At 45.9% G+C, this 26125-nt stretch overlaps 2 protein-coding genes across 17 annotated transcripts in view; one reads left to right on the forward strand and one right to left on the reverse strand.

The window, feature by feature from the left end:
• DYRK1A (dual specificity tyrosine phosphorylation regulated kinase 1A) overlaps positions 1–18829 on the reverse strand; it is a 144664-nt gene extending 125835 nt beyond the window's left edge. For 2 of the 15 annotated variants that reach the window (XM_086403975.1, XM_086403595.1), the window contains exon 1: positions 18704–18829. The gene's annotated coding sequence lies outside the window, so the exon portion shown is untranslated. The other 13 variants (XM_086403684.1, XM_086403453.1, XM_086404212.1 and 10 more) reach the window with 10 other exon arrangements.
• The window catches only part of LOC147378910 (uncharacterized), a 32908-nt gene continuing 6783 nt past the window's right edge, over positions 1–26125 (forward strand). The window contains exon 1 of one of the 2 annotated variants that reach the window (XM_086404390.1): positions 1–25552. In XM_086404390.1, coding sequence (XP_086260516.1) covers positions 16748–17935 — 1188 coding nt within the window. In that variant the 5' untranslated portion in view covers positions 1–16747 and the 3' untranslated portion in view covers positions 17936–25552. The remainder of the gene's footprint in view (positions 25553–26125) is intronic. The other variant, XM_086404477.1, reaches the window with a different exon arrangement.

The following is a 26125-nucleotide window of genomic DNA, read 5'->3' on the forward strand; positions in this document are numbered from 1 at the left end:
AGGGGGCAGGACTAGGACTAAGGAGGGCTGTTCCCAGGGACAGGCTTTTCTTCACAAGCCTTTCAGTAGGCATTCAATTTTGATTATTTGCATGTTAAAACTAAAAATAAATACTTAAAAAAAATTTCACAGGAAGCAAAAAGAGACTGAAGATCTGATCTGTTGAGAACAAACAGTAGAATAAAGAAAGAATTTAACTGAAGACAAGCATTCGCCCTTTTCACACACTGTCAACAGTAGGCAGAGACTATCCCTGCAGGGAAACTGCGGCTCAGAGACGCTTCCAGGGTTGGGATTCAAAGCCAGGTGCCTGGCGCAGACTCCAGGAAACGCACTCTCCACCGCTCTCTACCGCCCAGCATGGACACACTCCAAGGTGGCTCCCGCCACACAGCCTCCTGCTGCCGGGCCCTTCCCTTGAGTCAAGACCCATGACTTGCTGTTAACCGAGAGCGCACAGGCAAGGGCAAAGGACGGCGCTTCTGTGGTCACGATGCAGGGGACCATGCAGCTGTCTACTGTGCAGACTTGCTCCTTCCCTGTATTGGAGCAAGTTAAGAGGCACCATGGGAAAGGACAACACCCCAAGGAACTGAGGGTGGGTGCCTGCCAGCAGGCAGCAAGAAACTGCAGCCCTCAGCCCAACACCACAGAGGGCACTGAACGCTTGCACCAGTCAAACGAGCACAGAGGAGACCTTTCCCCAGGGAAGCCTGAGATGAGACCACAGCCCTGTCAACCTTCTGACCACTGTCCTGAGACCCAACTACGCTAAGCTGTGCCCGTACATCTGACCCACAGACACTGTGAGGCCATAAAAGCATGCTTTCAGTTTCTAGCTTTATGGTAATATTGTTACAGATCAAGTAATAAATAATGAGCACACTGTTGCACAATAAAGTTCTTCTGCCATATCTTGGTGCTTTGCTGAAATAATAATTTTCAACTACTCAACTACACAACAAGCCAACTTCAGATTAGCAGTCACAATTTGCTCTTTTTTGGAAAAAATTCATGTACCAAAATGTCAACATTGACCACAATCTGCCCCTGTGCTTTACTGTATTTTTCACTGAGGTATATTTGACATGAAATATATTAGTTTCAGGTGTACAACACAGTGATTTGACATTTGACCCTGCATTTTAATAACCATTTTAATAACCTTGTTTGCTAATTCCATTGTCTCTATCATTTGTTTCTACTGAGTCTTCTGTCTTCAAGTTTACTAATCCTCTCTTCTGGAATGTCTAATCTGCCATTAATGCCATCCAATGTATTTCTCATTCCACACATTAGCTGTTGCCTCTAAAAGTTTGACATGGGTCTTTTTATATCTCTCATAATTTCTAACTGTTTGAATAGATGGAGCACAACAACTGCTTTCATGTCCTTGCCCATTAATTCTAACATCTGTCAATTCTACGCTGGTTTCAATTTACTGATACCCCAATTATAAGTCACATTAACCTACATCTTCACATATTCAGCAATTTTTGTTTGGATACTGGACATTTTTACATTGTTGAGTGCTGGGTTTCTTTACATTTCTTTAAAGAGTGTTGGCCTCTGTAAGGATAAGCAATTACATTCCTTTCAAATTACTGGCGACCCTTGAACAACAGAGCAGTGAGAAGTGCTGACCCCCCCCCCCACCCCCGACAGTCAAATCCCCAAGTATAAACTCACAGCCAGCCCTCTGCACCTGCAGTCCCACAGACCGGCCTTCAGTCAGCATTTACGGAGCTCACTAAGACTACGGAACTCTTCCTCTGCGTGCCTACCTTCTTTCGGAACTCTGCTCCTCCCAACAGAACCATTCTGGCCTCCCTCAACTCCAGTCTTTCTTTCCTCAACTTGTGGGCTTTATCTGGGATCTCCTTCGATGGCTCAGTGGTGAAGAATCCACCTGCCAACACAATGGATGCGGGATGGGTCCCTGGGTCGGGAAATCCCCTGGAGGAAGAAATGGCAACCCACTCCAGTATTCTTGCCGGGAAATCCCGTGGACAGAGGAGCCAGGGAGGATACAGTCCACGGGGTCGTAGAGTCAGACACGACTGAGAACACATGCACATCCCTGCAACGAGATCTGAAGACTGCCTCCTGGCAGAAAGCTGGACCAACACAGGGCTCACGGCGTTTGTTTCCCATCTGTTAGGCATCGTAGTTAGGCACTGCCTATTGTTTAATATCCAAAAACAGTTGTTCCATGGATTTTGTCCAGTTTCCTAGCTGTTTACGCTGGGAGGGTAAATTCAGAAAGTTACTGCCCCACAGTAAAAAGCATAAGTCAAGACTTCTGACAGTAATTTTTAAGCAAACATTTTATCAGATGCCATCCCTAAACATACACACATACATCATTATAACTTAGAATGTGTTAGTCGCTCAGCTGTGTCCAACTCTTTGCGACCCCATGGACTGTATGTAGCCCATCAGGCTCCTCTAGTTCATGGAATTCTCCAGGCAAGAATACTGGACCAGGTTGCTAGTTCCTCCTCCAGGGCATCTTCCCAACCCTGGGTTATAACCTGCATCTCCTGTGTCTCCTGCATTGCAGACAAGATTCTTTACCCCCTGAACCATCAGGGAAGCCCCGTTATCACTTCACCCCATCTTTACTTTTTCACAGTATCTATCGCTCTTGGTCAGTATGTTAGCTGTTTTCTTGCTTACTCTACACTTCACAAGAGAACTTAAGCTCTGTGAGCACAGGGATCTCACCGTCACCCTGAATATCCAACACCCAGAACATACCCTGGCTGCGAATAAGCGCTCGGATTCAGTAAAATCACTAAATCAATAACCAAAATGTTTTACGAGTATTTCACTTACTACATACTGTGAACTCTTCTAGTTAGTAAATTCTAATCTAGACACAGATGACTCTGACTCTAGAGAGTTCCTTCAAATCGTCTATTATCGAAACTGGCACCATCTCAGTAAAGGTTGTAGTTGCAAACAAAAGAAACTAACTCTGGCTTTGTTGAAACTGAAAAGGAAGTTATTAAAGCATATTAGGCAACTCACAGAAAACCCCAGGAGGGCCAGGCTGGAAGGCCATGTAGTCAAGAACACCCAAAAGGCAAACCAAAGATCTGGTCCAGTGGAGACAACACAGGATTCGGTCCCTGTGACTTGCAGAGACACCACGAACACGGGAACGAAGTGCCAGGACTGGATCTGTTGCTGACGGCCTCCAGAAGAGACAGCTCGGCCATCCCCCTTCTATGCAGACACGGACTCTGCAAACGGCCTGCTTCTGCAAATCACCCGCTTCTCAGGTGGTGGAATGGAGGCCCCAGGTCATATGAGGGCATTCTAAGTCCCAAAAATGCAGAGAAAGTGAGCGACTGCCTTTCACAATGGAAGACATCTACCTCCCTCTCACCGAGATTCTTAAGGTAAAGAATTCCCTAAATGTAGAAAGCTATCAGATGCTCTGGTTTATCATCTGAAAGGCTCATGAACTAGGGGCACGAAGTATGAATCCCAGCATACCACAACTTTTATCTAGCTCTCCAATTAACACGTTACAGAAGCTCTACGTTCCTTCTTCTTTTCTCTCTAAACGTTTATTTAACTTTAGGGCCTTTAACTGTTCACTGGATTTTTTATTAGCTAGAAGCAGCATATGCAAAATACTATGATTAACCTTAAGCAAATTTACTTCCCTGCATCGCAGTTTTTTAACTTAGAAACAGATATTACTAACCACCTGCCAGTGCTAGTGCTAATATTAAAATAACTAATAATGAATCTGTACAGTGTCTGGCCCATAGCAGGAAATCAATTAATAGTAGCTACTATTCTGGCAGTCATGTATGGATGGGAGAGTTTGACTAAAGAAAACTGAGCGCTGAAGAATTGATGCTTCTGAACTGTGGTGTTGGAGAAGACTCTTGAGAGTCCCTTGGACTGCAAGGAGATCCACCCATTCTAAAGGAAATCAGTCCTGAATATTCATACGAAGGACTGATGCTGAAGCTGAAACTCCAATACTTCGGCCACCTGATTCGAAGAGCTGACTCATTGGAAAAGACCCTGATGCTGGAAAAGATTGAGGGCAGGAGGAGAAGGGGACGACAGAGGATGAGATGGCTGGATGGCATCACCAACTCAATGGACATGAGTTGGAGTAAACTCCGGGAGTTGGAGATGGACAGGGAAGCCTGGCGTGCTGCAGTCCATGGGGTCGCAAAGAGGCAGACTCGACTAAGTGACTGAACTGAACTGTTACCATCAAACAGAAGCTTACTTTTTAATAGAAGAAACTCACTGGCTTACATGAACATCTTTTTTAAAAGTCTGTCAATGTCAACAAGGTGAAGACCTGAGTTTCTATCCTGCACTGGAATTATAACAACCGTTATCCTCCTCAGTCCCTACTTGTGCTGCTGTTCAGTCGCCCAGTCGTGCCTAACTCTTACTGCAGCACACTAGGCCTCCCTGACCCTCACTATCCCCGGAGTTTGCCCAAGCTCATGTTCATTGCATCAGTGATGCCGTCCAGCCGTCAGCGTACCAGAACTTTTATCTATCTCAAGTAACGGGTTACAGAAGTCCTATGTTCCTTCTTCTTTTCTCTCTCAATGTTTAACTTCAGGGCCTTTGACTGTTCACTGGGTTTTTTATTAAATACTATGATTAACCTTAAGCAAATTTACTTCCCTGCATTGCAGATTAGTCGCTATGTAACCAGAAATAAAGCAACAAGAAGCTTAAAGACATGTCGCCACCAAAACTAAGTTCAAGGAATACATAAATAGATGAACAATGGGATGGCTGGCTGGCTGGAGGCATCAAGCCATGTTTTCTTTTATTAGAGTTCTCTTTAATGAGCTCTAACTCTATTGAAGAGCTTCAAGAGGGCAGGTACCACGTACGTCCTGTGAGTCACAACTATGTCCCAAGGGACTGGCATGGGCCCAAAGAGCCAAAAAATAAAATCTGAATAGTTGCTTTTCTAAATACTTACCACAGAAACTAGTCACTGAGAAAGATTTCAGAACTACTTTAAAGCAAATCCCCTTTAAGCTTTTAAAAAGATGATTCACCTGACAAGATCAAAGGCCTCGACAGTTTTCTAACTACAAGAGTCAATTCTTTTGAAAATCCCTCCATCCAATCAACTTTCCCTCAATCATTCTTGTTCTGTGAGGGAAAAGCAAAGCCAAAAAGTGTCCAAACCAACGACTTGCTTCACCTTTCCCTCACTTTTTAAACGACAGCAAAGCTAGCGCTGATTTTAAATGTGAACCTGACACCTCCTGTTGATACTGGACTGACCTTCTAGATCTAAGTGCTGAATGAACCGCACTCTGCTGGCTAAATATTATAAAGAGCCAGGTTGGTTCCCGCCACAATATAAAACTCCAAGTGATCACTCCAAATGACCACTAAGGACTGTATCTACTTCAATAAACTACTAAAACGATGTACTCCTTTAATGAACAGGGCAACATCCTTCCACTCCATCATACAATGCCAAGTTTCTAAGAGCTAGTAGGTGTTGATACTTCATACACACTTGTTAAACTAAGCCATGAGTAAGTAACTTGGTCTTTTTACTGGCTACATAATGTCCCAATCTAATCTTTTAAAAGGATCACTTTTTTTTTTTTTTAAAGGCTCCTACATTCCCTGTTCAACTCTTAGTCCAAATGCACATTCCCCTATGCAATCATTCAGTCCTGGAGACCAACATCAAAATGTGGTTCACTGTTTTTAGTACTCGCCATATATGGCAGACTTGCTAATGCCCTCGATCGCCAGGGGCGGCAGGGGGCAGAGGTGTGCAAAACACCACGGCCCCTGCTCTCTGGAGGGGATGAATAAAACAAGCACTAAAAAGAATTACCAACTGTGATAAACATGTGAAAGAAAAGGACAGGGAAACATGAGTTATTAAAAAAGAAGAGGTGACTGGGGCGGGGGGTCTGCTTTCCCTGACAAGAGTGATAACTGAACTGAAAATGAAGGAGAAAAAGAAGTTACAGAAAAGAAAAGGGATGATGGCTGGCCCAGAAGCAGACATCCAAAGACACAGATCCCAAGGCATGGGAGACAAGACTGCCTAAGTCAGCTGGAGCCAGGTCATCCAGACAGCGGGTCCTGAGTGTGGTCTTCACCCTGGAAGTGACAACAAATTACTCAAGAGGTTTGCGGGGTGGGGGGGATTTAAGTACTAAGAATTCTTGCTCATCCATTTGCTCAAATCCCTCTTTCATTCCTATCCATTCTATTGAATTTTATTTCTTGACCTTTCCTATATGCCCATATCCTTTATTTCAAACGTTTATATCTTATTCAGCAAATAGCCTTCAAACACATATCCCATGAATCCTAAAACTTGTCTTCAAATTCTCCCCTTTGCATAGCTGATTCCAATACTGCTGAGTAACGATGGGCCTTCAGGCCAATTCCTAGGTAAGTTTTCCTAGTTTTACTGACATTTTGAACAGTACCACAGAACCATTATAGGGAAATTCAAAAAGTGAAATCAGATTGCAAAATATGCTGGGATCCTAATAATTTTACTACCATTGCTGTTTTGGAAAACTTTAATGAAACAATATTTTGTACCACAGAAGTAATGTGTACCAAAAATAAATGTGTTCGATGTAAAGATGAAGTAAAACACACCACTGTGGTGACAACTGTTCTTTTTCAAGGGGAAATGATCAAATAAGAACAAATTTTTCAGCAGACAGTATTTGTCTTTAAGACAGGAGTCCTACTTATACCAAATAAAGTTAAACTTAAACTGTCAAAGGGACTTTTAAAAGTAGACAAAATTTTTGACCTTCAAAAAGCACCACTGAATCTCATTCCGTTTCATAAACTGTGCTCCCTTTAATGAAAATGCCCGTCTGCCCTAGACTGAGTCCGTAAGCCCCCGTGAGAGCTAACTGCATCCCGGCGCACACGGTGCGGGCACTGATCCCCGGCCCTAGGGCCACGTGTGGCGCCCAACAGGCACGCAGTAATAGCTCTATCCACCTCACAAGATAAACGATTTTCAGATGATTGGTCTCCCAATAAGAACATACGCAAAAGTAACAGAATAAATGTGGTATTTTTCAGGAAAATACCAAGCCACTCAGAATAAATTGAACACACACGTTTAACTACTCCACACTTCTCAGCCTGTGAGCTGGGACACCGCTTCCTCGCTTCCTCTCCAGAATCACCGCTGCCAACGCTGCCTTCCCCCACTGCCCCATTTTGCAGCTCATTTTTAATGGCACTACATTATTTCTACCTGTCAACAAAGGTCCGTCTAGTCAAAGCTATGGTTTTTCCAGGAGTCATGTATGGATCTGAGACTTGGACCATAAAGAAAGCTGAGAGTCAAAGATTTGATGCTTTTAACTGTGGTGTCAGAGAAGACTCTTGAGAGTCCCTTGGACTGCAAGGAAATCCAACCAGTCCATCCTAAAGGAGATCAGTCCTGAATATTCATTGAAAGGACTGATATTGAAGCTGAAACTTCAACACTTTGGCCACCTGATGCAAAGAACTGACTCACTGGAAAAGACCCTGATGCTGGGAAAGATTGAAGGCGGGAGGAGAAGGGGACGACAGAGGATAAAGTGGTTGGATGGCATCACCGACTCAATGGACATGAGTTTGGGTAAACTCCAGGAATTGGTGATGGACAAGGAGGCCTGGTGTGCTGCCGTCCACGGGATCACGAAGAGTCGGACAGGACCAAGCAAATGAACAGCACGGTATTTCCACCCGCCACTAACAGAAGGACTGACCTACAACAACTCTCTCCTCTGTTCTTCCACTGTCCCCTCCGGGCCTTACTAGGAAATATTCTCAACTGTTCCCATCAAGCCCATCATTCGACTCCTCAAGAGCTTCACTATACTGCCACCAAAGTGGAATTCTCTCCTTTCTATCTCCCAAACCTGGAGTCCTGTGTCAGGACTTCCCTGGTGGCCCAGTGGTTAAGAATCCACTAACTGTTAGCAGTCATGGTCTTCTTTGTCCTAATTTTGCTGGTATACACACAACTATTTCAACACTTAATAGCTGAGGTCACCAAACCTTACTCATTTTTGTAGTGAAAGCCTCTACCACCACAATTCACATATGTTACAGAGGACAGGCAAAAGTATCCTCAGTTGAAGAGGAACAAGACTCACCTTTTACAATTTATCAAAGCATTTACAATTTATAAGAACATCGTTTTTCATTCAACAGAATACAGAAACATCACAAAACAATTTTAACTAAGTATCGAAGAATGAATATTTTGTTAAAGTGTAAGACTTATAGTACACCATAAGATGCTCAAATTCTCTCATCAAGAAGTACAAATTCAAACAAGTAGACTGCTCCATTCACCTATTAAATTAACAAAAGATTTAAAACTTGAATAATGCCAGTGTTTTTGAGATTTGGGCAACTACACATTCTTAGACACTGCTACTGAAGTATAAATTGGTGCTACTTTTCGGAAGACAGCTGGCAAAACACACTCATACACGCATATACCTGGTGCACCAGCAATCCCTCTTATAAATACGTATCCTCTGGCTGACACTGACAAAAAAGTTACATGTACAAGGATGCACACTGCAGCATTATTTAAAAATAGCAAAAGTATGGGCTTCCCTGGGGGTCTAGTGGTTAAGAATCCGCCTGCCAATGCAGGGGACATGGGTTCAGTCCCTGGGCCAGGAAGATTCCATTTGCCCTGGAGCAACGAAGAGTAGCCCCTGCAACGAGAGAAAGTCTGCAAGCCGCAACCAAGACCCAACAGCAGCCAAAAATAAACAAAATATATTTTTTTTAAACTTCTAAAAATAGGGGGGAAAATTAAATTCTCTCTAATGGAGATTGACTCAATTGTGTTGCATCCATAACATCAAATACTTCCCAACCATTAAAAAAAAATACAGGGAAACTCTACCACCTGACACAGGAGTATTTCCAAGATAGAGCAAGACATTTAGGTTGCAAAACTGCATGCTTAGCAAGACCCCATTTGTTTTTTAAGTACATAGAGTGTACACATACACAATGTCGCACTTCAAAAAAAACTCGGGATCACACTAAACATACCATTTTGTCATTTGTTGTTGTTCAGTCGCTAACTCTTTGCAAACCCATGATCTGCAGCACGCCAGGCTCCTTCGTCCTCCACTATATCCCGAAATTTGCTCAAATCTAAGCCCATTGAGTCAGTGATGCCATCCAACCATCTCATCCTCTGCTGCCCCATGTTTTGTAACACCTATGTATATACCAAATGTTTATATATACAGTTTACATATATACGTATATAACATTTCTGGTAGGAAAAACTAAATAGCTGTTACTTATGGAGCACAGACGGGGAGGGCTGGGGGTGGGTGACACCATTCATTCTATAGGGCTGGATCTTTTTTTTAATCATGAAAATAAAAAACTCGTTGATCTTTAAAAACTAAAATTCCCCAGATCAAAATAATACCTTTGAAGTCTGATATGGGACTGCTCAAATAGGAGTCCTAAACAGATGAGAAAGCGCTAGGAGGACACTCCTACTCCAATGACCACGCATTCAGTCAGCCCAGAGGGCCTCAACAAATTATCCATGGTCCCAAGACCAGCGCTGACTGGCCAGCAAGGGCCAGCCCAATGCTCCAACCTCGGCCACCAGAGAAGCCTGTGAGCACCGTGCCAGGGCCGCACCACAAACAGACGCTTCTCAACAGGCCCGTCACTCTCCTTGGACAAGGGCACTGCGCCCCAACCTCCCTCCTCTGCCCAAAAGCTCTTTTATTAGTGTGGGTGCTCATCTCCAGCGTTCAAAATGACAGCAGCTAATTGATGAAGTGTTAACCTGATAACAGATGAAGGCTATTTCCCTAGGAACACTTCCATTTTAAATTAGGGGATCCAGCTCTTGTCTTAATCTACAGTATGAATTCCACAGTGAGAATGGCAAGCGAATCAGCTGAAAAGGAAAGGAATGATCTGAGGACATGGCCTGCTTTTGCTCCTTCTGATCATGCCAAACCCACACCTCCCTTTCATCTACCCTAACGCACCGACACTAATGATTCTTGACTTAAAACCTCAACTTTCCACCTTTAAATATTTGTTGGACCAACTCACAGTATTTTTCTAAGAGGCTCAGAAGACAGTGAAGTGAGCCAACCATTCAATAGCAATGAGCTCACACATAAATAGCAACATATTTGAATGACAGATCTTCCTATAAAATAAAAAATGCAGTTGTACTCTTCTCCTTCCTCTCTTCTGGGGAAAGAACAAAGAACCAAGAGTCAGGAAAACATGCGCTAGCCCCCACCCCCCGACCTGCTTACTCTGAGGCACTGGTAAGTCATTTCATTTCTTTGCATCCATTTCCTCCTCTAAGATGAGAAATGAACTATGTCAATGTTTCTCAAAATGTTTCTACTGCATCAGGGACATTTGCAGGCCCAATTAAGACAATGGATCCCAGCACATCACCAAACCTTCAGAAGACGAGTCTCGGGCTGGGGAGTCCCACAACTCTGACAAGTTCTCCTGAAAACTATCTGAGGCTCATCAGCTCCTCAGGTCTCTACTTGACCTAATTATAGGCTAGTTCAAAGGAATCCTAGACCTTCCTCTTCTGTCAAACCCACAGGAAAAAAAGAGCAAGACACTGGACAGTAAATGTTTAAATATCACTGCTATAATCGTTACAATTTCAGTGACCCAAGCACTTACTGAAAACCTGACAAGATCCTGCAATACTGAATCACACTCTCCTAGTATTGCTTGCTGAGGTTATGTACACAAATACACACAAAATGGTCCATGCGACTGCTAAAACTAAATCCAAAGGCCTAGGCTTCAAATACTGTTTACGTATAACAGTTATAGCAATCGAGAATCATGTTTCTATCAAAAAATACCTTCAATAAAATAATGTGATATGAGACTCCAAATCCCTTCACTACTGTCAGTTTAGTTACATTGACTCTAATCTGACTACGTATGTACATATTGCATATACTAAGTACTGATAGTCTATTTCAAGTTACACACCATAGTTCAAATGATTAATGAGCAAATATGGAATATAAACATTAATTAGTGCAATAAGTTGTCTTTCCCAAGTTCATCTCTGTTAAGTTTCTTCCAAAACATCTTAAAAGAGTGACAGGCAATGCTTCATAATCCCCATTCTCCTATTCATCAGTAAAAACAGATTTTCAGGCAGACAATCAGCCACCCTACTGATGACCACATATCCCAGCCTCCTTTGCAGCTACATGTGGCCACCTGACGAAGTTCCGACCAACAGGTGTGAACAAGTCACGTATGCAATTTCCAGGTTCGTCTTTAAAGAAGGGTTGTTCTCGCCCCCATCCTGTTCCTGGACCGTGAACATGGTGGCGAGCTGTCTTGAACTGCAGGGGCCATGGGGTCCCGTTATACACAGGAAAGCAACAGAAGGACCCGAGGTCCCCTGTATCTTGGAGCTGCCACATCAGCCTTAGACGACTCATGTGAGAAAGAAAGAAACTCAGCACTTAAGCCACTATAGGCAGAACATGGGCCCAATCTTGTGTTCTAACTAATGCATACAGAAAGTTTAAGTTACTAATAAATACTACATAATAGCTACTTACCAACTCAGTAAAGCTGAAACTCTATAAAGTCTTGGGTAACCTCATTACTGAAATTATTGCTACTGTACCAACTTACATTTATACGGCATTTTACACTTTTGCGAAGCATCTCATTAGAGTATCTCATTTCACATTTTTCAAATCCTGGCAAGGGCAGCGAGGGCTTACGCACGGTCAGCACCCAGGATTCTAAAGCTCTGAAGCCATTCTGCCCAAGACTGCGCAAGCAAGAAGCGGCGCTCAGGCCTGGGCTTCAGCATCAGGTTCCTCACCACCCCTCTGTGCACACGCACGCTCCTCTACTCCTGCTCTGCGCCCAGCACTGGCGCTACAGGCACTGGAGGTACGGATACTCCCGTCCAGACAGACCTTACAGTCTAACGGCACGAGGCAGAGACGGACAGTAAAAGAATACACGTACATATGCATGCTGTGCAGTGCTTAGTCGCTCAATCATGTCCGCCTCTTTGCGACACCATGGACTGCAGCCCCCCAGGCTCCTCTGTCCATGAAATTCTCCAGGCAAGGATTCTGCAGTACATTGCCATGCCCTCCTCCAGGGGATCTTCCCAACCCAGGGATCAAACCCAGGTCTCCTGCATTGCAGGCAGATTCTTTACCAACTGAGCTACCATGGAAGCCCATACATATGCATACCTATGAATAATTGTATGGTTACTTTTAGTCAGGGCTGTCAAAAAAAAAAGCCATTGGTAAGAACGCATGGCCAAGGAATCTTACTTAGAACCAAGTTTGGGGAAAGAAGTAGCATTTATGTTGAGACCGTGAGGATGGGTATCAGTGAAGAGGAAAGGAGGGAGAAGACAATTAAGAAATGCATGTCTGTTATCTCAGTCTTCACAAGCACCCCATGGTAAGGATCACCAACCCATCTTACAGATGAAGAAACTGATATTAAGCAAAACCACTGTGCCTTAAGTCCACATTGCCCGTGAGGGGCGGGACTGGTTCAGAATCCAGACCTGCCCGACTCTGGTGGCTCTGCCTGGTACCGCTTCACAGGACAACACGCTCTCCAGTTACCATGCTTCCTCAGCCGCTATCTCTACCTCTGCAAAAAGCAGATTTGGAGTAGATCTCACGTTTGAGCATCTCCTTACCCAAATGCAAGTGCTAAAATGCCAACCTTAACCACAAATATCCAGAAAACAAAACAAAACAAAAAATCAACTCTTGTCAGTAAAAACTTTATATAGAGAAACAAAGAGACCTATTTAATGAACAGGGATGTTATTTAAAATAGAATTGATGCTAAAACCAGTTTCATTCCATGTTAAACCAGTTCACTAAGCACCTCTCCACAAAAGCAACTTAAACAAGCAATTAAATTATGGGGCAATAAAATGAAAAATAACTCATCAAGAGTATAGATACATTTTAAACTATTACGCATCACATATCAGATATGGGCACATGTCCATCAAACAATAAAAAATTAAAACAAGCAAAACTTTCACAGTATTACAAACTTTTTAAAAAGTCACCTTCTAGAAGAGAGGGTGCATAGCTCTGAGAGAAAAATCAATTGCTAAGAAGCCTAAATGGTTCTATATCAGCAAAATGTATGCCTACAAGGAACCACATTATTTTAGATGTTCAATGTATTGTAAGTTATCTCCAATGAGGAATTCTATCTCACTATGCAACTCTGGAAGAAGGTTTTCAAAGTTAAAGCATAACTTATTTCGAACGTCTGGCTGGTTTATACAATGCTGTATTCCAAGTCATTTTGTTTTCATATACCAAAAAATGAAACTAAGACCAGCAGCCACTAGGTTAGGAGATGAGACTTGTCCGTAATTACCTAATAAGAACCTTAAATTAATTAGTCATGTGAAGTCAACATTTCACTTTCACATAACCAACGGTAAACTTTACAGCTCTAGCTTTACATTGTAACACTGATATAAGGCAAGATTTTGAATGATTTCTTTATTTAGGGGCAACTGGGGAGAAATTTTAGGTAATTTAAAATAATTTGATGATTTTCCCAAGTAATTAAACACAAATTATAACCTCCCCTCCCCAAAATTTTAATCCAAAACTGTGCCAGCTTTGGGTTATGAATTATCGTAATTTCTCTAACCATCAAAACATTGCCCAGTGGCCAAAATAATATATAGTAAGAAGTCTTTTAAAAAGCATAACCACTGTGTATAAGTAAGGTGCTCATACAAAAGTAATAAAGTCACATGCTTCACTTTGGGCAATGTTAGTGTCAAGTTTCAGGGGCTCATGTTTGATAGTTTCAAGAAGTATCTTTACTTCTAAATAGAAAATACAAATAAGTATCTGGAGGTAAAACCACCAAAAAACTCAACAGGAACTAGTGACTCTTAGCTCACAGTTTAAATTACTGATAGGAATACAACAAAATTCTAAAACTAATAGAATTCTGGGGAGAGAAGAGTCAATCTCTTCATAAAGACTCTGGAAGTTTGGGGGTTCTGTTGAGTTCACACGTTTAAAGTTTTTTCTCAGGCGATGAAAAGAGAAACTGCTTGGGTGTGGGGGTGTGGGGGTGTGGGTCTAAGAAATGTGAAAGCTCTTTGAAACAAGAGAAAGCAAATGCTAAAGCAAAGAAAATTTGACACACACCTTATGACAAAGAAGAAAGTCACAAATGAAGTCCCCTCCTCTATTGAGCTAGTTTTTAACAGCATGCATAAGGCAATTCTCTTCTCACTCACAATAAAGTTATTTCCATTCAAATTTTCTCCCCATGACTATATAGATGCCAACCATAAACACACACACGAAAACATCCCTGAGCATCCCAAACTTCTAAGCTATTTCTTTTGCTTGTTTTTGTTTTCAAGTAGTAGCCAAGATTCCATATAAATTAGCATCTCCTTTCTTTGTATAGTTTCAAAACAAAATGTATGCCAAAGGTCACACTAATCATGCATTATAACAAGTTATCTTCAATTTTGCTTTCACAGATAATCGTGGGGCTATAAAAACCTATGTAAACTCTCTAAATACCAGTTGCTGCACTTACCACTCCCCAATCCCACATCTCTAAACCATAAACACAAAAACTCCCCATAAATAAAACTCAGGGGCAGACATCAGACAATATTCTAGTGGGGGAAAAAATTCTAACCCAAGGTTGTGTTTGCCTTTTTTTTAAAATCTACATTCCCAAACAAGACACTGCATTACAATGGAATATTTTCAAGGCTGGACTAAACGTCTGAATACCTAGGGCACAGTTATGTATGTGTGTGACGTTTCCAGTAAGTCCCACCAAAACGGCTTTAAAAGAAATTTAAGATCCTAAACCTAAATTCCATATCCTGAACAAAAACAAAGATCTCACTAGATTTCACAGTCCATCTCCTACCCCTACCAATAACGACCATCCACTTCACTAAATTCTACTCAAATCCTTAATCTTTTTTAGATTTCAAAGGAAAGCCTTCGCTTTACAGAAAGAGAGGGGATTCTTCTTTCTAGGAGACTTAATTTCTGAGCTTATGCCTCTTAGGAAGTTTCTGTACTCAGTTTTATAATCTGGTGTAGACACCGACAGAACTCCTTAACTTTCTGGCAAGGTTTGAAGTCTAAATGAATTTGGACAGCCACCATAAACACTGTAGCTACTCAAACCAAATCCTCCAAAACCAATGGGGCACTTTAAGTGTAAGTCCTACGTCTATTAAAATCTTAATTCAACTTGAGTAAACTTTTTTCATAACTGTTTCCTTGAAACTATCTTCTTCAGTTTAAAATTTTACCACATGAAATTTTAGTTCTAGTCTCATATGTATATCAGAAAAAAACATTATCCTTAAAGTAACTAATCAAGAAGTGGGAAATTTACAAAGCTAAAGGTAACCCCACTGAATTATTTAAACGCCCCCCAAATCGAAGTATTACGTATATCCATTCTTAAATACTTCGTATATGTAATGTGTAAGGACTCTCAGGGAAAATCTAAGTACCCAAAGACAAAAAATAACCAAAAATAACTTTGCACAAAACTTTCTTATGACTCAATACTTAAGTGATGACTATAATTAAAATTAAGTGTGAGGAACCAAACGCAGAACAGAATACTTTTTAATTCCTTCCATTCAAAAATTGTCTACACAGTTTTCTTCAGAGTTGGGGGGATGGGGGGGAGCTAACAAATTAGTTTCATTAAGAGGGCCTCGCTTTATTCTCTCCTTTCCGCTTCTGCAAACCACAAAAGTTAATTCCACGCCAACACTATACGTGGATACAACCCTGAGTCATTACAACCAAACAGCTCCAAAATGTGCCAGTACTTCTAATAACAAGGTATAAGCTGGTGATTAAAAGCCCCGGCTGGCTACAGACTCCCGGCTTCAGGAGTCCCAGCTGTATGACCTTGGATGAGTCACCGCTCAGTTTCCTCATCTGTGAAATGGGTAACAGTTTCTACCTGAAGGTTAAGAGAGTTATTAATACACGATCCTAATCTTTTAACTCGGGAGCGAAAACAATGTTATAAAGGGTGTATTTCCTGACAACCTGGGCCGAATTCAAGAAACAAATGGCGCTGGCGCTCAAGTACTGCACCTAGATTACCAAGATTCACATCATCCAGGGGTTTTGGACGACAGACTCAGCCAAAGTCTTCGGAATCACTCACTAATTCTGTCCCATTTTTAACTATTTCGGACCGGGGAAGCGGGGCGAGGGGAGGCCTTTCCGCCCAGCGTGAAGCTTCTTCAGCCAGCTCCAGCAGATCTAAGTCTATAAATAAGACTCCGGCGAGTTTTGTTGCCTACACCCAGGTCTCGATTATTAATTTACGCATCCGCGGCCCTTCGGCACCCTCCAAGGGCTATGCTGCGCGGGTCAGCAGCCCTCCGACGTCGAGCGGCCGGGCTCTCACGCGCACAACTTCCGAGCAGGCCGAGGGCCCGGGCTCCGCGAGCACGCAACCCGGAGGGCCGCGCGGGGGGAACCCTGCTCCCCGACCTTCCCCGGCGCCTCGCCCGGCGGCCGGGGGAAGCCCCGTCTCCCCTGTAACCCGTGGCATTGTCCTTGCGGAGGACCGCGGCCGCTGTTCCCACACTGGTGGGGACCGAGAGGAGGGACGAGGGAGGAGCTGGGGGAAGAGGATGAGGAGGAAGAGGAGGAGGAGGAAGACACCCTCCTCCCCTGCGCTCGGGCGACCAGGCAAAAGGTCTGGCGCTTTCTCCCGGCCCCCAGGCCCCGGCTCCCGGGAGGCCTCGCCCCGGCACCCCCAGCCCTCCGCAACTTTCCCTCCGCTCGCGCCCGCCTCTCCTCCGGGACCGAGGCCTGTCGGGCGCCTTCCCGCCCGCCCTCCCTTTCCCCCCCGCCCCGACCCCGGGCGGGCGGCCGGCCGACCTCGAGCCGCGGCGCCTCCTCCTAAAATGGCAGGTCCCTCCCTCCGCCCGACCGGCCTCGGCGCGGGCCCCGGCTACAGGCCGCAGGGAGGGAAGCCGGGCCGCCGGGCGCCGGGCGGGGCCGCGGCCGGACACTCACCGGGACGATGGCGGGGCGCTCGCGCCGTTCCCTCCGGTGAGTCTCTGCCGCCGGCTTCCCGCCGCCGCCGCCGCTGCGCCCCCGCCGCGGCCTCCGCCGCCAGCGCCGCCCCGGCCGCCTCTCTCTCCGCCCCCGGCGCTCCCGGCTCCGCGGCCTCCGAGCCGCAGCCTCCTCAGGTCTCGCTGCCCGGCTCGCGGGTCCGAACTGCGCCCGGTGGGGCGGGGGTGTGTGTGGAGGCCGGGGAGGCGGCAGCCCCCCTCCCCGGCAAATACCGCAGTCCCCGGACCCCGAGCCCCGCGGCGCGGCGGGGGCCGCGCGGCCCGGCCCGGCCCGGCGCGGAGGGCGGCGGCGGCGGCGAGGCCGGGCGCCCAGTCGCGGCCGCCAGCAGCGGCGGCTTCTTTTTCCCCGAGGTGGATTTTGTAAATCTCACAAAATGGCGCGCGCTCCAAAGCTGCGCAGCGAGGAGCGCCGGGGCCCGAGCGGCGGCGGCGGCGGCGGCGGCTCCTCAGCCAGGAGAGCCCGAACCGCCCGCCCCCGAGTCCCCGCACGGACAGACGGACACACACTCACACTCTCACACACACACGCGCGCACGCACCCTCGCACACGCTCCCTTACACACACACACACACACACACACACACACTCTCTCACACTCACACCGGTCCCGCCCGCTCGCCGGCGGCGGCGGCGGCGGCGGCGGCAGCGGCACCAACAGCAGCAGCAGGAACAGCAGCACAAGCAGCGGCGGCGGCGGCGGCGGCGCCCGCACCCCCCGCTCGGGGTGTCCGCTCTCCTGAGCCCGACCTGGGCCGCGATCAGCAGCAGCGACGGCAGCAGTCTCCCCGGATCCCCCTGCCGCTCTCGCCGCCGCCACCCCCGCCTCACTCCAATGGGGCTTTTTATTATTATTCGGGCGGGAAGCGAAAGGGTTTAAAAAAAAACCCAACCAACAAAATGGCGACGGACCGACCCGGTCGCTATAGCAACTGTCAATCAAAACGCAACCCCCCCCCCCCCGCGGCTGACGTGCTGACGTCCTCCTCCCACCACCCCCGGCCCCAAGCCGGGGGGCGGGGCCTGTTGCTCGGGCAACGGCAGATTCCGTTTCCCTCCTTTTCCCTGCGTTCCCCCACCCCACCCCCGCCTCCGTCCCCGACCGACCAACCACCCAACCCCCCTCAGGTCACGTGAAGGATAAATTCGGAGCTCGCTACGCGTGTCAGAGGAGGGCGCGTGATTCGCTCGGGGGAGGGAACGGAGGGGAGACGGCCGGGCTGAGGGGAGGGAAGGGGAAGAGGAAGGCAGGGCGGGCGGGGACCGAGGCGGCGGCCCGGCCTGTGCGCGAGCGCCCGCCGCTTTCCGGGCCGCCCGGCCGCGCCCCGCCCCGCGCTCCGCGCCCGCGCCGACTGCGGTCCCGGGAACGCGCGGGCGCGTGCCCGGCCTGCGCGCCGCCGGCGCTTCCGCGTCGCGCGCGTGCAGCCCCGCCTGCGCCTGGGTGGGGGAGGGGGCGGGGAGGACCCGGGTCGCCCCCCGCCCCCCGCGTTCCTGGGGCTGGGGCTGCTCACCTGCATCCCCGGGGAGCGAGCCGTCGGCCGCGCCTGCCCGCGGGCTCAGGCTGCGCTCGGATGGACTCGCGTGCCCCCCTCGCAGGAAAAGATGCCCACGGAGGCTGCGGCGGCGGCGGCGGCGGCGGGGGGTGGGGAAGAGGCCGCCTCCGCGCTTCAGACATCTCAGGAATTCCGGACGCTTCGCCCCGGTTCCGGGATGCCCCTGCGGCCGACGCCTTGCTTAAACCCTGGCGCTCGATCTTTGCAGCGGCGGCGCCGGCGTTCAGAAATGACGGACGGAGCCATCATAAGCACTCCAGGCTTTCCCACGGATTTCAAACCCACCCCTCACCCCCCATCCCTTTCAGGGCGCAGCCTTCCTTCCCCATCGGAATGCCCCGAAAATTAATCTGCTCAAAGCGATCACTGTATCCTCTTTCAACTCCTTCATTATCTCTTTCACACAACAGCTCAGTTTCCAGATTCTCAATTCGTCCACAATTCTTTATTAATATTCTGGCCTTTCTTTCTCTTTATTCTGTCTGTCCCTTCCGCCTGGCTAAATATTGCGAAGTGTGAAAACCCCCCCCCCCTCCCCGCCCCCAGGCCTTAAAACCTAGGTATATTAGTAGCCATGCTGTACTGGCTACTTTGTAATTAGCAGGCAATCACTGGCTAAAAAAACGTATTTTGTACCAATGCTAGTAAAGTGGCACTTGATATTGTGCTAAAAAAGGATACCGTACATAGTATTTTACCCAAGTCCAGCAATTTATTTCTAAGCTGGATTTTGCCATCTTGGATGATAGTGTTCATATCCATTTTTTTTTTTTCTTTTGCTGTTCACAAGTACAGTGGCAAGGAGATAGAATCCTAGGCGGAAAGAGAAACAAACCAATGGCCTATATGGGGAAAGAATCTTACAAGAAGAGTGGATATGTGTTTATGTATAACTGACTTGCTTTGCTGTTCAACTGGAACTAAGCATTGTAAATCAACTATACTCCCAATTAAAAATAAAAAATACTTTTAGTACAAATGGGACGGGGTGAGAAAAGAACAGCTCTGTAATAAATATTAGTTTCTATTCTCTGTGACTGGAGGAAAGACAAGTTTTTTTTTTTTTTCCACAAATATTACTCTCCTGCAGTTATTAGAAGACAACGGCACCCCACTCCAGTACTTCTGCCTCGAAAATCCCATGGACGGAAGAGCCTGGTAGGCTGCAGTCCATGGGTTTGCTGAGGGTGGGACACGACTGAGTGACTTCACTTTGACTTTTTACTTTCATGCATTGGAGAAGGAACTGGCAACCCACTCCAGTGTTCTTGCCTGGAGAATCCCAGGGACAGGGAAGCCTGATGGGCTGCCGTCTATGGGGTCGCACAGAGTCAGATACGACTGAAGCGACTTAGCAGCAGCAGCAGCAGCAGTATACTAAGGCACCCATTCAAGTTAGCACAATCCAAGACTAAATTAGACGAAAAGTAGGCAAATAGGTTACTTCAGACTGATTCTCATGATATCAAAAGTTGCTATGACTATCAAAAGTTCTTTTGGAGCACTGGCTTTTTCAAAAATTGACCTGCTAACGTAATTAAAGTTCACATTCAACTTGATTGTTTTGAATGAGGTGGCCAATCCACCCTGCAACCAAATCCCGGTCTCCTGCTTCTCTTTGCCCCTCTCCCCACCCCCACCAGTTCCCCACAGTTTCACTTCTATCAGAGCACTTAAGCATTTGCAACCTTCAGCATTAAATAGGAATCAATTTTTTATTGCTGGTAATGAAGGAAACTTGCCTAATTAATCTTCTAGATAACTGAAAAGTATATGACAATGTCCCAAGAAACTTGCCCTTGGCTTTTGTCAAGTCCACCTGGAAGATTATCAGGGTGAGGCAGAGTTTTGAGTTTACAGTCCTTCAGTGATAAAAGGCATTGCTGGTCTTCGTACCCAGAAGGCTGCACCCTCTCTGTTCCCCATCCCACTCCCTCCTTCTCCCAGTATGACTGCGTTACACAACACAGATCAATAAACTGTCATGTCCAGGTTGGAATGCTGTAAAATGGTTTTATACAGGCTTCACCTAAAAGCAACCTGTTAATTATGTTGATCCCAAACAAGTGAACACATGTAGGCAGGAAGGATTCAGGTATACACGCCAGTTTAGTCTTGACCAGGTTTGGTGATTAAATCCTTGCTCTCATCTGAGAATCTTCCTGTCACCTCCACTGCCAGATGTATTACAAATCTATGTATCCATAGAAGATAACCTCTAAAGGTAAAGACCCTCAAATCACAGATAGTAACAGCCTGCAAGTTACCAGCACATTCTAGGGAGTACTTTGGACTGCAAGGAGATCAAACCAGTCAATCCTAAAGGAAATCAACCCTGAATATTCATTGGAAGACCTGATGTTGAAGCTGAAGCTCCAATACTTTGGCCACCTGACTTGAGGAGCCGACTCATTGGAAAAGACCCTGTTGCTGGGAAAGATTGAAGGCAGGAGGAGAAGGGGACAACAGAGGATGAGGTGGTTGGATGGCATCACTGACTCAATGGATGTGTTTTGAGCACATTCTGGGAGATGGTGAAGGACAGGTGAGCCTGGCGTGCTGCAGTCCATGGGATCTCAAAAAGTTGGACACGACTTAGTGACTGAACAACAACAAGCCTCAACAATGTGACATCCCCATTATACCCGTGAGAAAACAAGTCCTGAATAATTAAGTAACTTGCCCAAGGTCACACCACCAGTAAGAGGTAAAGTCAAGATTTAAACTCATGTGTAGGACTTCCCTGGTGGTAACTGAATAAGAATTCACCTGCCAATGCAGAGGACATGGGTTTGACCCCTGATCCAGGAAGCTCCCACATGCTGTGGAGGAACTAAAGCCCAAGTACCACAACTCCTGAGCCGGTGCTCTAAAACTTGGGAGCCCACACACTCTGAACTACTGAAGCCCACACAGCAGGAGTGGGCTTCAGCAGGAGAAGCCACCGCAAGAAGAAGCCCGTGCTCCGCAAGGAAGAGTAGCCCCCGCTGGCCGCAACTAGAGAAAGCTCTCATAAAGCAGTGAAGAACGAGGACAATGAAAAATAAAATAAATAATATATATAATAAAAAGACTCTGCACACCTCAACTAAGACCTGGTGCAGCCAAATGTTTTAAAAATAAATATTTTTTAAACATAAAACTCGTGTGTAACTGCAAAGCCTATGTTACTTTGCAGTACGCCAAAATAATCCAGGGTTATTTGGAGATTGGGTTTTTGCAGAGGTATCAAGGATTCCCTGGTATCTCAGCCGGTAAGGAATCCACCTGCAATGCAGGAGACCCCGGTTCGATTCCTGCACTGGGAAGATCCACTGGAGAAGGAATAGGCTACCCACCCCAGTATTCTTGGGCTTCCCTGGTGGTTCGGCTGGTAAAGAGTCCACCTGCCACGCAGGAGACCTGGGTTCGATCCCTGGGTTGGGAAGATCCCCTGGAGAAGGGAAAGGCTACCCGCTCTAGTATTCTGGCCTGGAGAATTCCATGGACTACTGTCCATGGGGTCAAAAAGAGTCAGACACAACTGAGCGACTTTCACTTCACTTCACTTCACTTCAAGCTAGTATATGATCAGCACCAGACTTCCATCACCCCAGTCAATTTGTCTGTGGCCATCTTTCTAGTGGATGGAGCCCAGCCCTCTTCCCTGCGCTCCACCTCCCTGCCCTCAGCATCCCTGCCTCCTCTTAACCCCTGGACCAAGTGCTCTACTGCCATTCTCCTAGCACCATAAAGTTGCCTACAAGGTTATTTTATCCCAGATGTGGTTCCAATGTTGCCATTTTTAAACAGGAGGACAATCCAATATTCCTTTAGACATTTGTAAGAATGTTTACCAGGGACTTCCCCAGTGGTCCAGTGGTTAAGAGCACCTTGCAACGCAGGGAACCAGATTCAAACCCTGGTTGGGGAGCTAAGATCCCACGTGCCTCAGGACTAAGCCTACATGGTGCAACAAGACCCAAAGCAACCAAATAAATAATGTTTTGTTTTGTTTTAAAAAAAAGAAGGTTTGCCAATATTATTTCATGAATTATCATGAGCATTTTTGTATTCTGTGACATCAAGATAAAGGTTGAATGTGAAATTATGGATTAAACTGGGTATTTGCACTGTTTGAGGATATCTTGAAATGGTATTTTGCTGCATTTTGGCCAAACTTGAAAAGAAATACACTTGTGTATGTTGTTTGCTGTTGTTCGGTCCCTAAATTATGGCTGACTCTTTGTAACCCGGTGGACTATAGCACGCCAGGCTCCTCTGTCCTCCACTATCTCCTGGAGTTTGCTTAAATTCATGTCCACTGAGTCAGTGATGCTGTCTAACCATCTCATTCTCTGCTGTCCCCTTCTCCTTTTGCCTTCAATCTTTCCTAGGATCAAAGTCTTTTCCAATGAGTCTTTTTGCATCAGGTGGCCAAAGTATCGGAGCTTCAGCTTCAGCATCAGTCCTTCCAGTTAATATTCAGGGGTGATATCTTTTAGGATTGACTGGTTTGATCTCTTTGCAATCCAAGGGACTCTCAATCCAATATATGCATACAAATATATACACACACATATACATACATATATAATACCTTCCTCAAAATTAACAGGTTGAGGAAAAATGCCCTAATGAAACTGTGAAAGACAATTAAGTACATGGAATTAAAAATTAGGTAAGAGGTTTGGAAATCTACAGAGGCCATTTACTTCAGTGGTTCATTAGTTCAACAGTTTTTGAGAATTTTGGCTATTTTGTCAGCATCTTAATGTAGGTATTAATATGTGGTGAACATCCTTTAATATTCCTACAGTATTTTTTTGCATGTCCACTTACTGATATTTTTCTGTTTGCTTCAGTTGAAAGCAAAACATACTTTTTGTGTATGTAGCAGTGGTATTACTTTATCATATTGTATTTGCATGTCTGTTTCTAAACTATAAGTGCTTTTAGGACAAGGATCCTACATTTTCATCTTTGTATCACTAGTCCTATATCTGGTGTATCGTAAATACTATTTTGGGGTTTTTTTTTGTAAATATTGTTTTGTATTTTTATTTTATTTAAAGATTTTTTGATGTGGACCATTTTGAGCTCTTAGCTCCCAATCAGGGATTGAATCTGCATGCCCTCCTTTGGAAGGCAAAGTCTTAACCACTGGACCACCAGGGAAGACCCTGTTTTGTATTTTTAAATAAGTGATGATCTTCTGAAATTTTCTTCCTATTTTCTTCCTATTTTCCTCCACCCTATACGAGGTTTTTGGCAATCGTAAAACTTTAGGGGAAACTGTCTAATGATTTGTATAGAAGAGGGAAACGGTCTCTTCCGGTCTTAAAATGGATAGAATTTCTCTAGTGCCAGGGGAAAGATTGTTGCAGTCGGCAAAGTTGGAAGAAGAAAATTCCACTGAAGAGATACAGTAATGTTAGTGATTACCATGGAGCTAGTTTTAGTTTATCAATGTTTCTCAGACCAGTGTTCCTACACGGTCCACAGCTCACCTCAAGTACCTCCAGTATGAAAAACTATAAATTAGGTCATGTTCATCAGACAAAATTTTTAGCTTCTATATTCCAAATGCAAAAATAACAGCCTTCCACCTGCTTGTGCTGTTAGCAGCTTAAGGGCACGGTCAAGCACTAAAAATATTCGTGACGGGCAACAAACATGCCTATCCTTTCCCTCATCTGAAAGCACCTTCAGAGTTTTAAAAGCAAAAACTATTTATTATGTTTCCTTTTTAAATCTATAACACAAAGTATGTAAAGAATAAGACAGAAGGAGCCACTAATCCCATTATAATGACTGTTAATTTTAAAAATAAAAACAATCCAAGAGACTTCCCTGCTGGTGCAGTCACTAAGATTCCACACTCCCAATGCAGGGGGCCCAGGTTCGATTCTTGGTCAGCGAACTTAGTCCTGCATGCCGCAGCTAAAAGACCCATATGCTGCAACAAAGATGGAAGGTCTGGCGTGCCACAACTAAGACCCAGTGTAGCCAAATAAATACAAACTTTTAAATGAATAAATAAAAACAATTCAAGCATATGGTTTGAAAATTCAAACTGAACAGAAAAGAATGAAATAAAGACTAAAAGCCCCTCCCAGCTTCTGGGCTTGTTCCTCCTTCACCCTCTTTCTCGGGCCTATAGAGGACAGTTTCTCAAATTCAGGTTCCTATCGCTGTCAAAAGCCTAAAGTACTCTCACTGCTTTGGGGATAACATTCCTCGCCCTCAGTCTGTCACCCAGTCCTTTCATGAGCTGATCCCTCAGGCCTCCTTGGCACAAGCTTTCCCAAGAGAGGCCCCCAGAACAGCGTTCTCCCCCCAGAAGCTCTCCTCCTGACATCAAAGCATTTCTCTTCTTGCACTTCCCTTGTAGGTTTCCTTTTCCATCTGCCAAGAGGAAAGGAAGTCCTTTAAGGGCAGAGACCTAGCTCACTTGTCTTTTTTTTTTTTTTTGACCCCCCAGTGCTTAGCATATACTGGGAGCCAAGTCAATGCTTTTGGAAGCATGACTCCACCATGGAATTGCGAAACAGCAAAAGCTGGTTCAGGCAGGCAAGCAGCTGGAACCAGGAAATGGTTAAAGGCAGGAGGAATCCACTTCACTCTGGGCTGGTCGCCATCTGCTTCCGGCCTTCCTGTCCCTCCCACGGTGGACGGTGGACGCAGGCTTCCTGCAGACTGGGAGGGGGTCTGAGCGGGAGAGTCAGAAACCCAGCGGTGAAGGGGCTCCCTGAGCCCCATATGAGGGCGTTCAGAAAAGTGGGTCAGTATCGAGGGACTTCTGACTCGCTTTGTGAGAAAGACCAGGTAGGCGGGGCCCCTGGGAGTGCAGCGGGGAGTTTGCTCCCCAGAAGATGTGGCTGGGCCTCTCCTGGAACCAAAAGGGAACCGACAGTTCGTTCCAGGTCACCCAGCCCGAGAGGCTTAAGAGGAAGGCAAGAATTCACGGTGGGCACTAGACACAGGAGTACGTTCCTGGGCTATGTGCTTTCCAGCTGGGCAAGTAGAGTGGAGGCTCCAAGGTCAGCATTCCAGGGGTCTGAGCCGACAGGGTCGCAGGTGTATATGAGACAGAGGCCTAACTTGGCAGGTACGTTCATTCTGACTGCCAGGGATGGGGGCCTGTCCCGAGCAGAAGGCCCGGGAGACCTCGCGGAATCAACCCTAGGATGTGAGAGCCGCCCTTGCCTGCCCGTCACACCCGATGGTGAAGTCGCTGCCGTGGAGTCGAAAGGATGCCCAGGATACCTTCCCTGTTAGCTGCACCGTGACATTCTGTTCGCATTAGTCACTGGGGACATTTTCATTTTCTTGCAGAGGAGCACGGTACAGGCAAAGTCCTGTGAGCCTGGATTTTCAAGAAGGGACTGGTGACCTTAA

Source organism: Bos grunniens, chromosome 1 (genome assembly GCF_055505025.1).
Source record: "Bos grunniens cultivar Pamir isolate PY7600 chromosome 1, Bosgru_T2T1.0, whole genome shotgun sequence".
Taxonomy (NCBI): domain Eukaryota; kingdom Metazoa; phylum Chordata; class Mammalia; order Artiodactyla; family Bovidae; genus Bos; species Bos grunniens.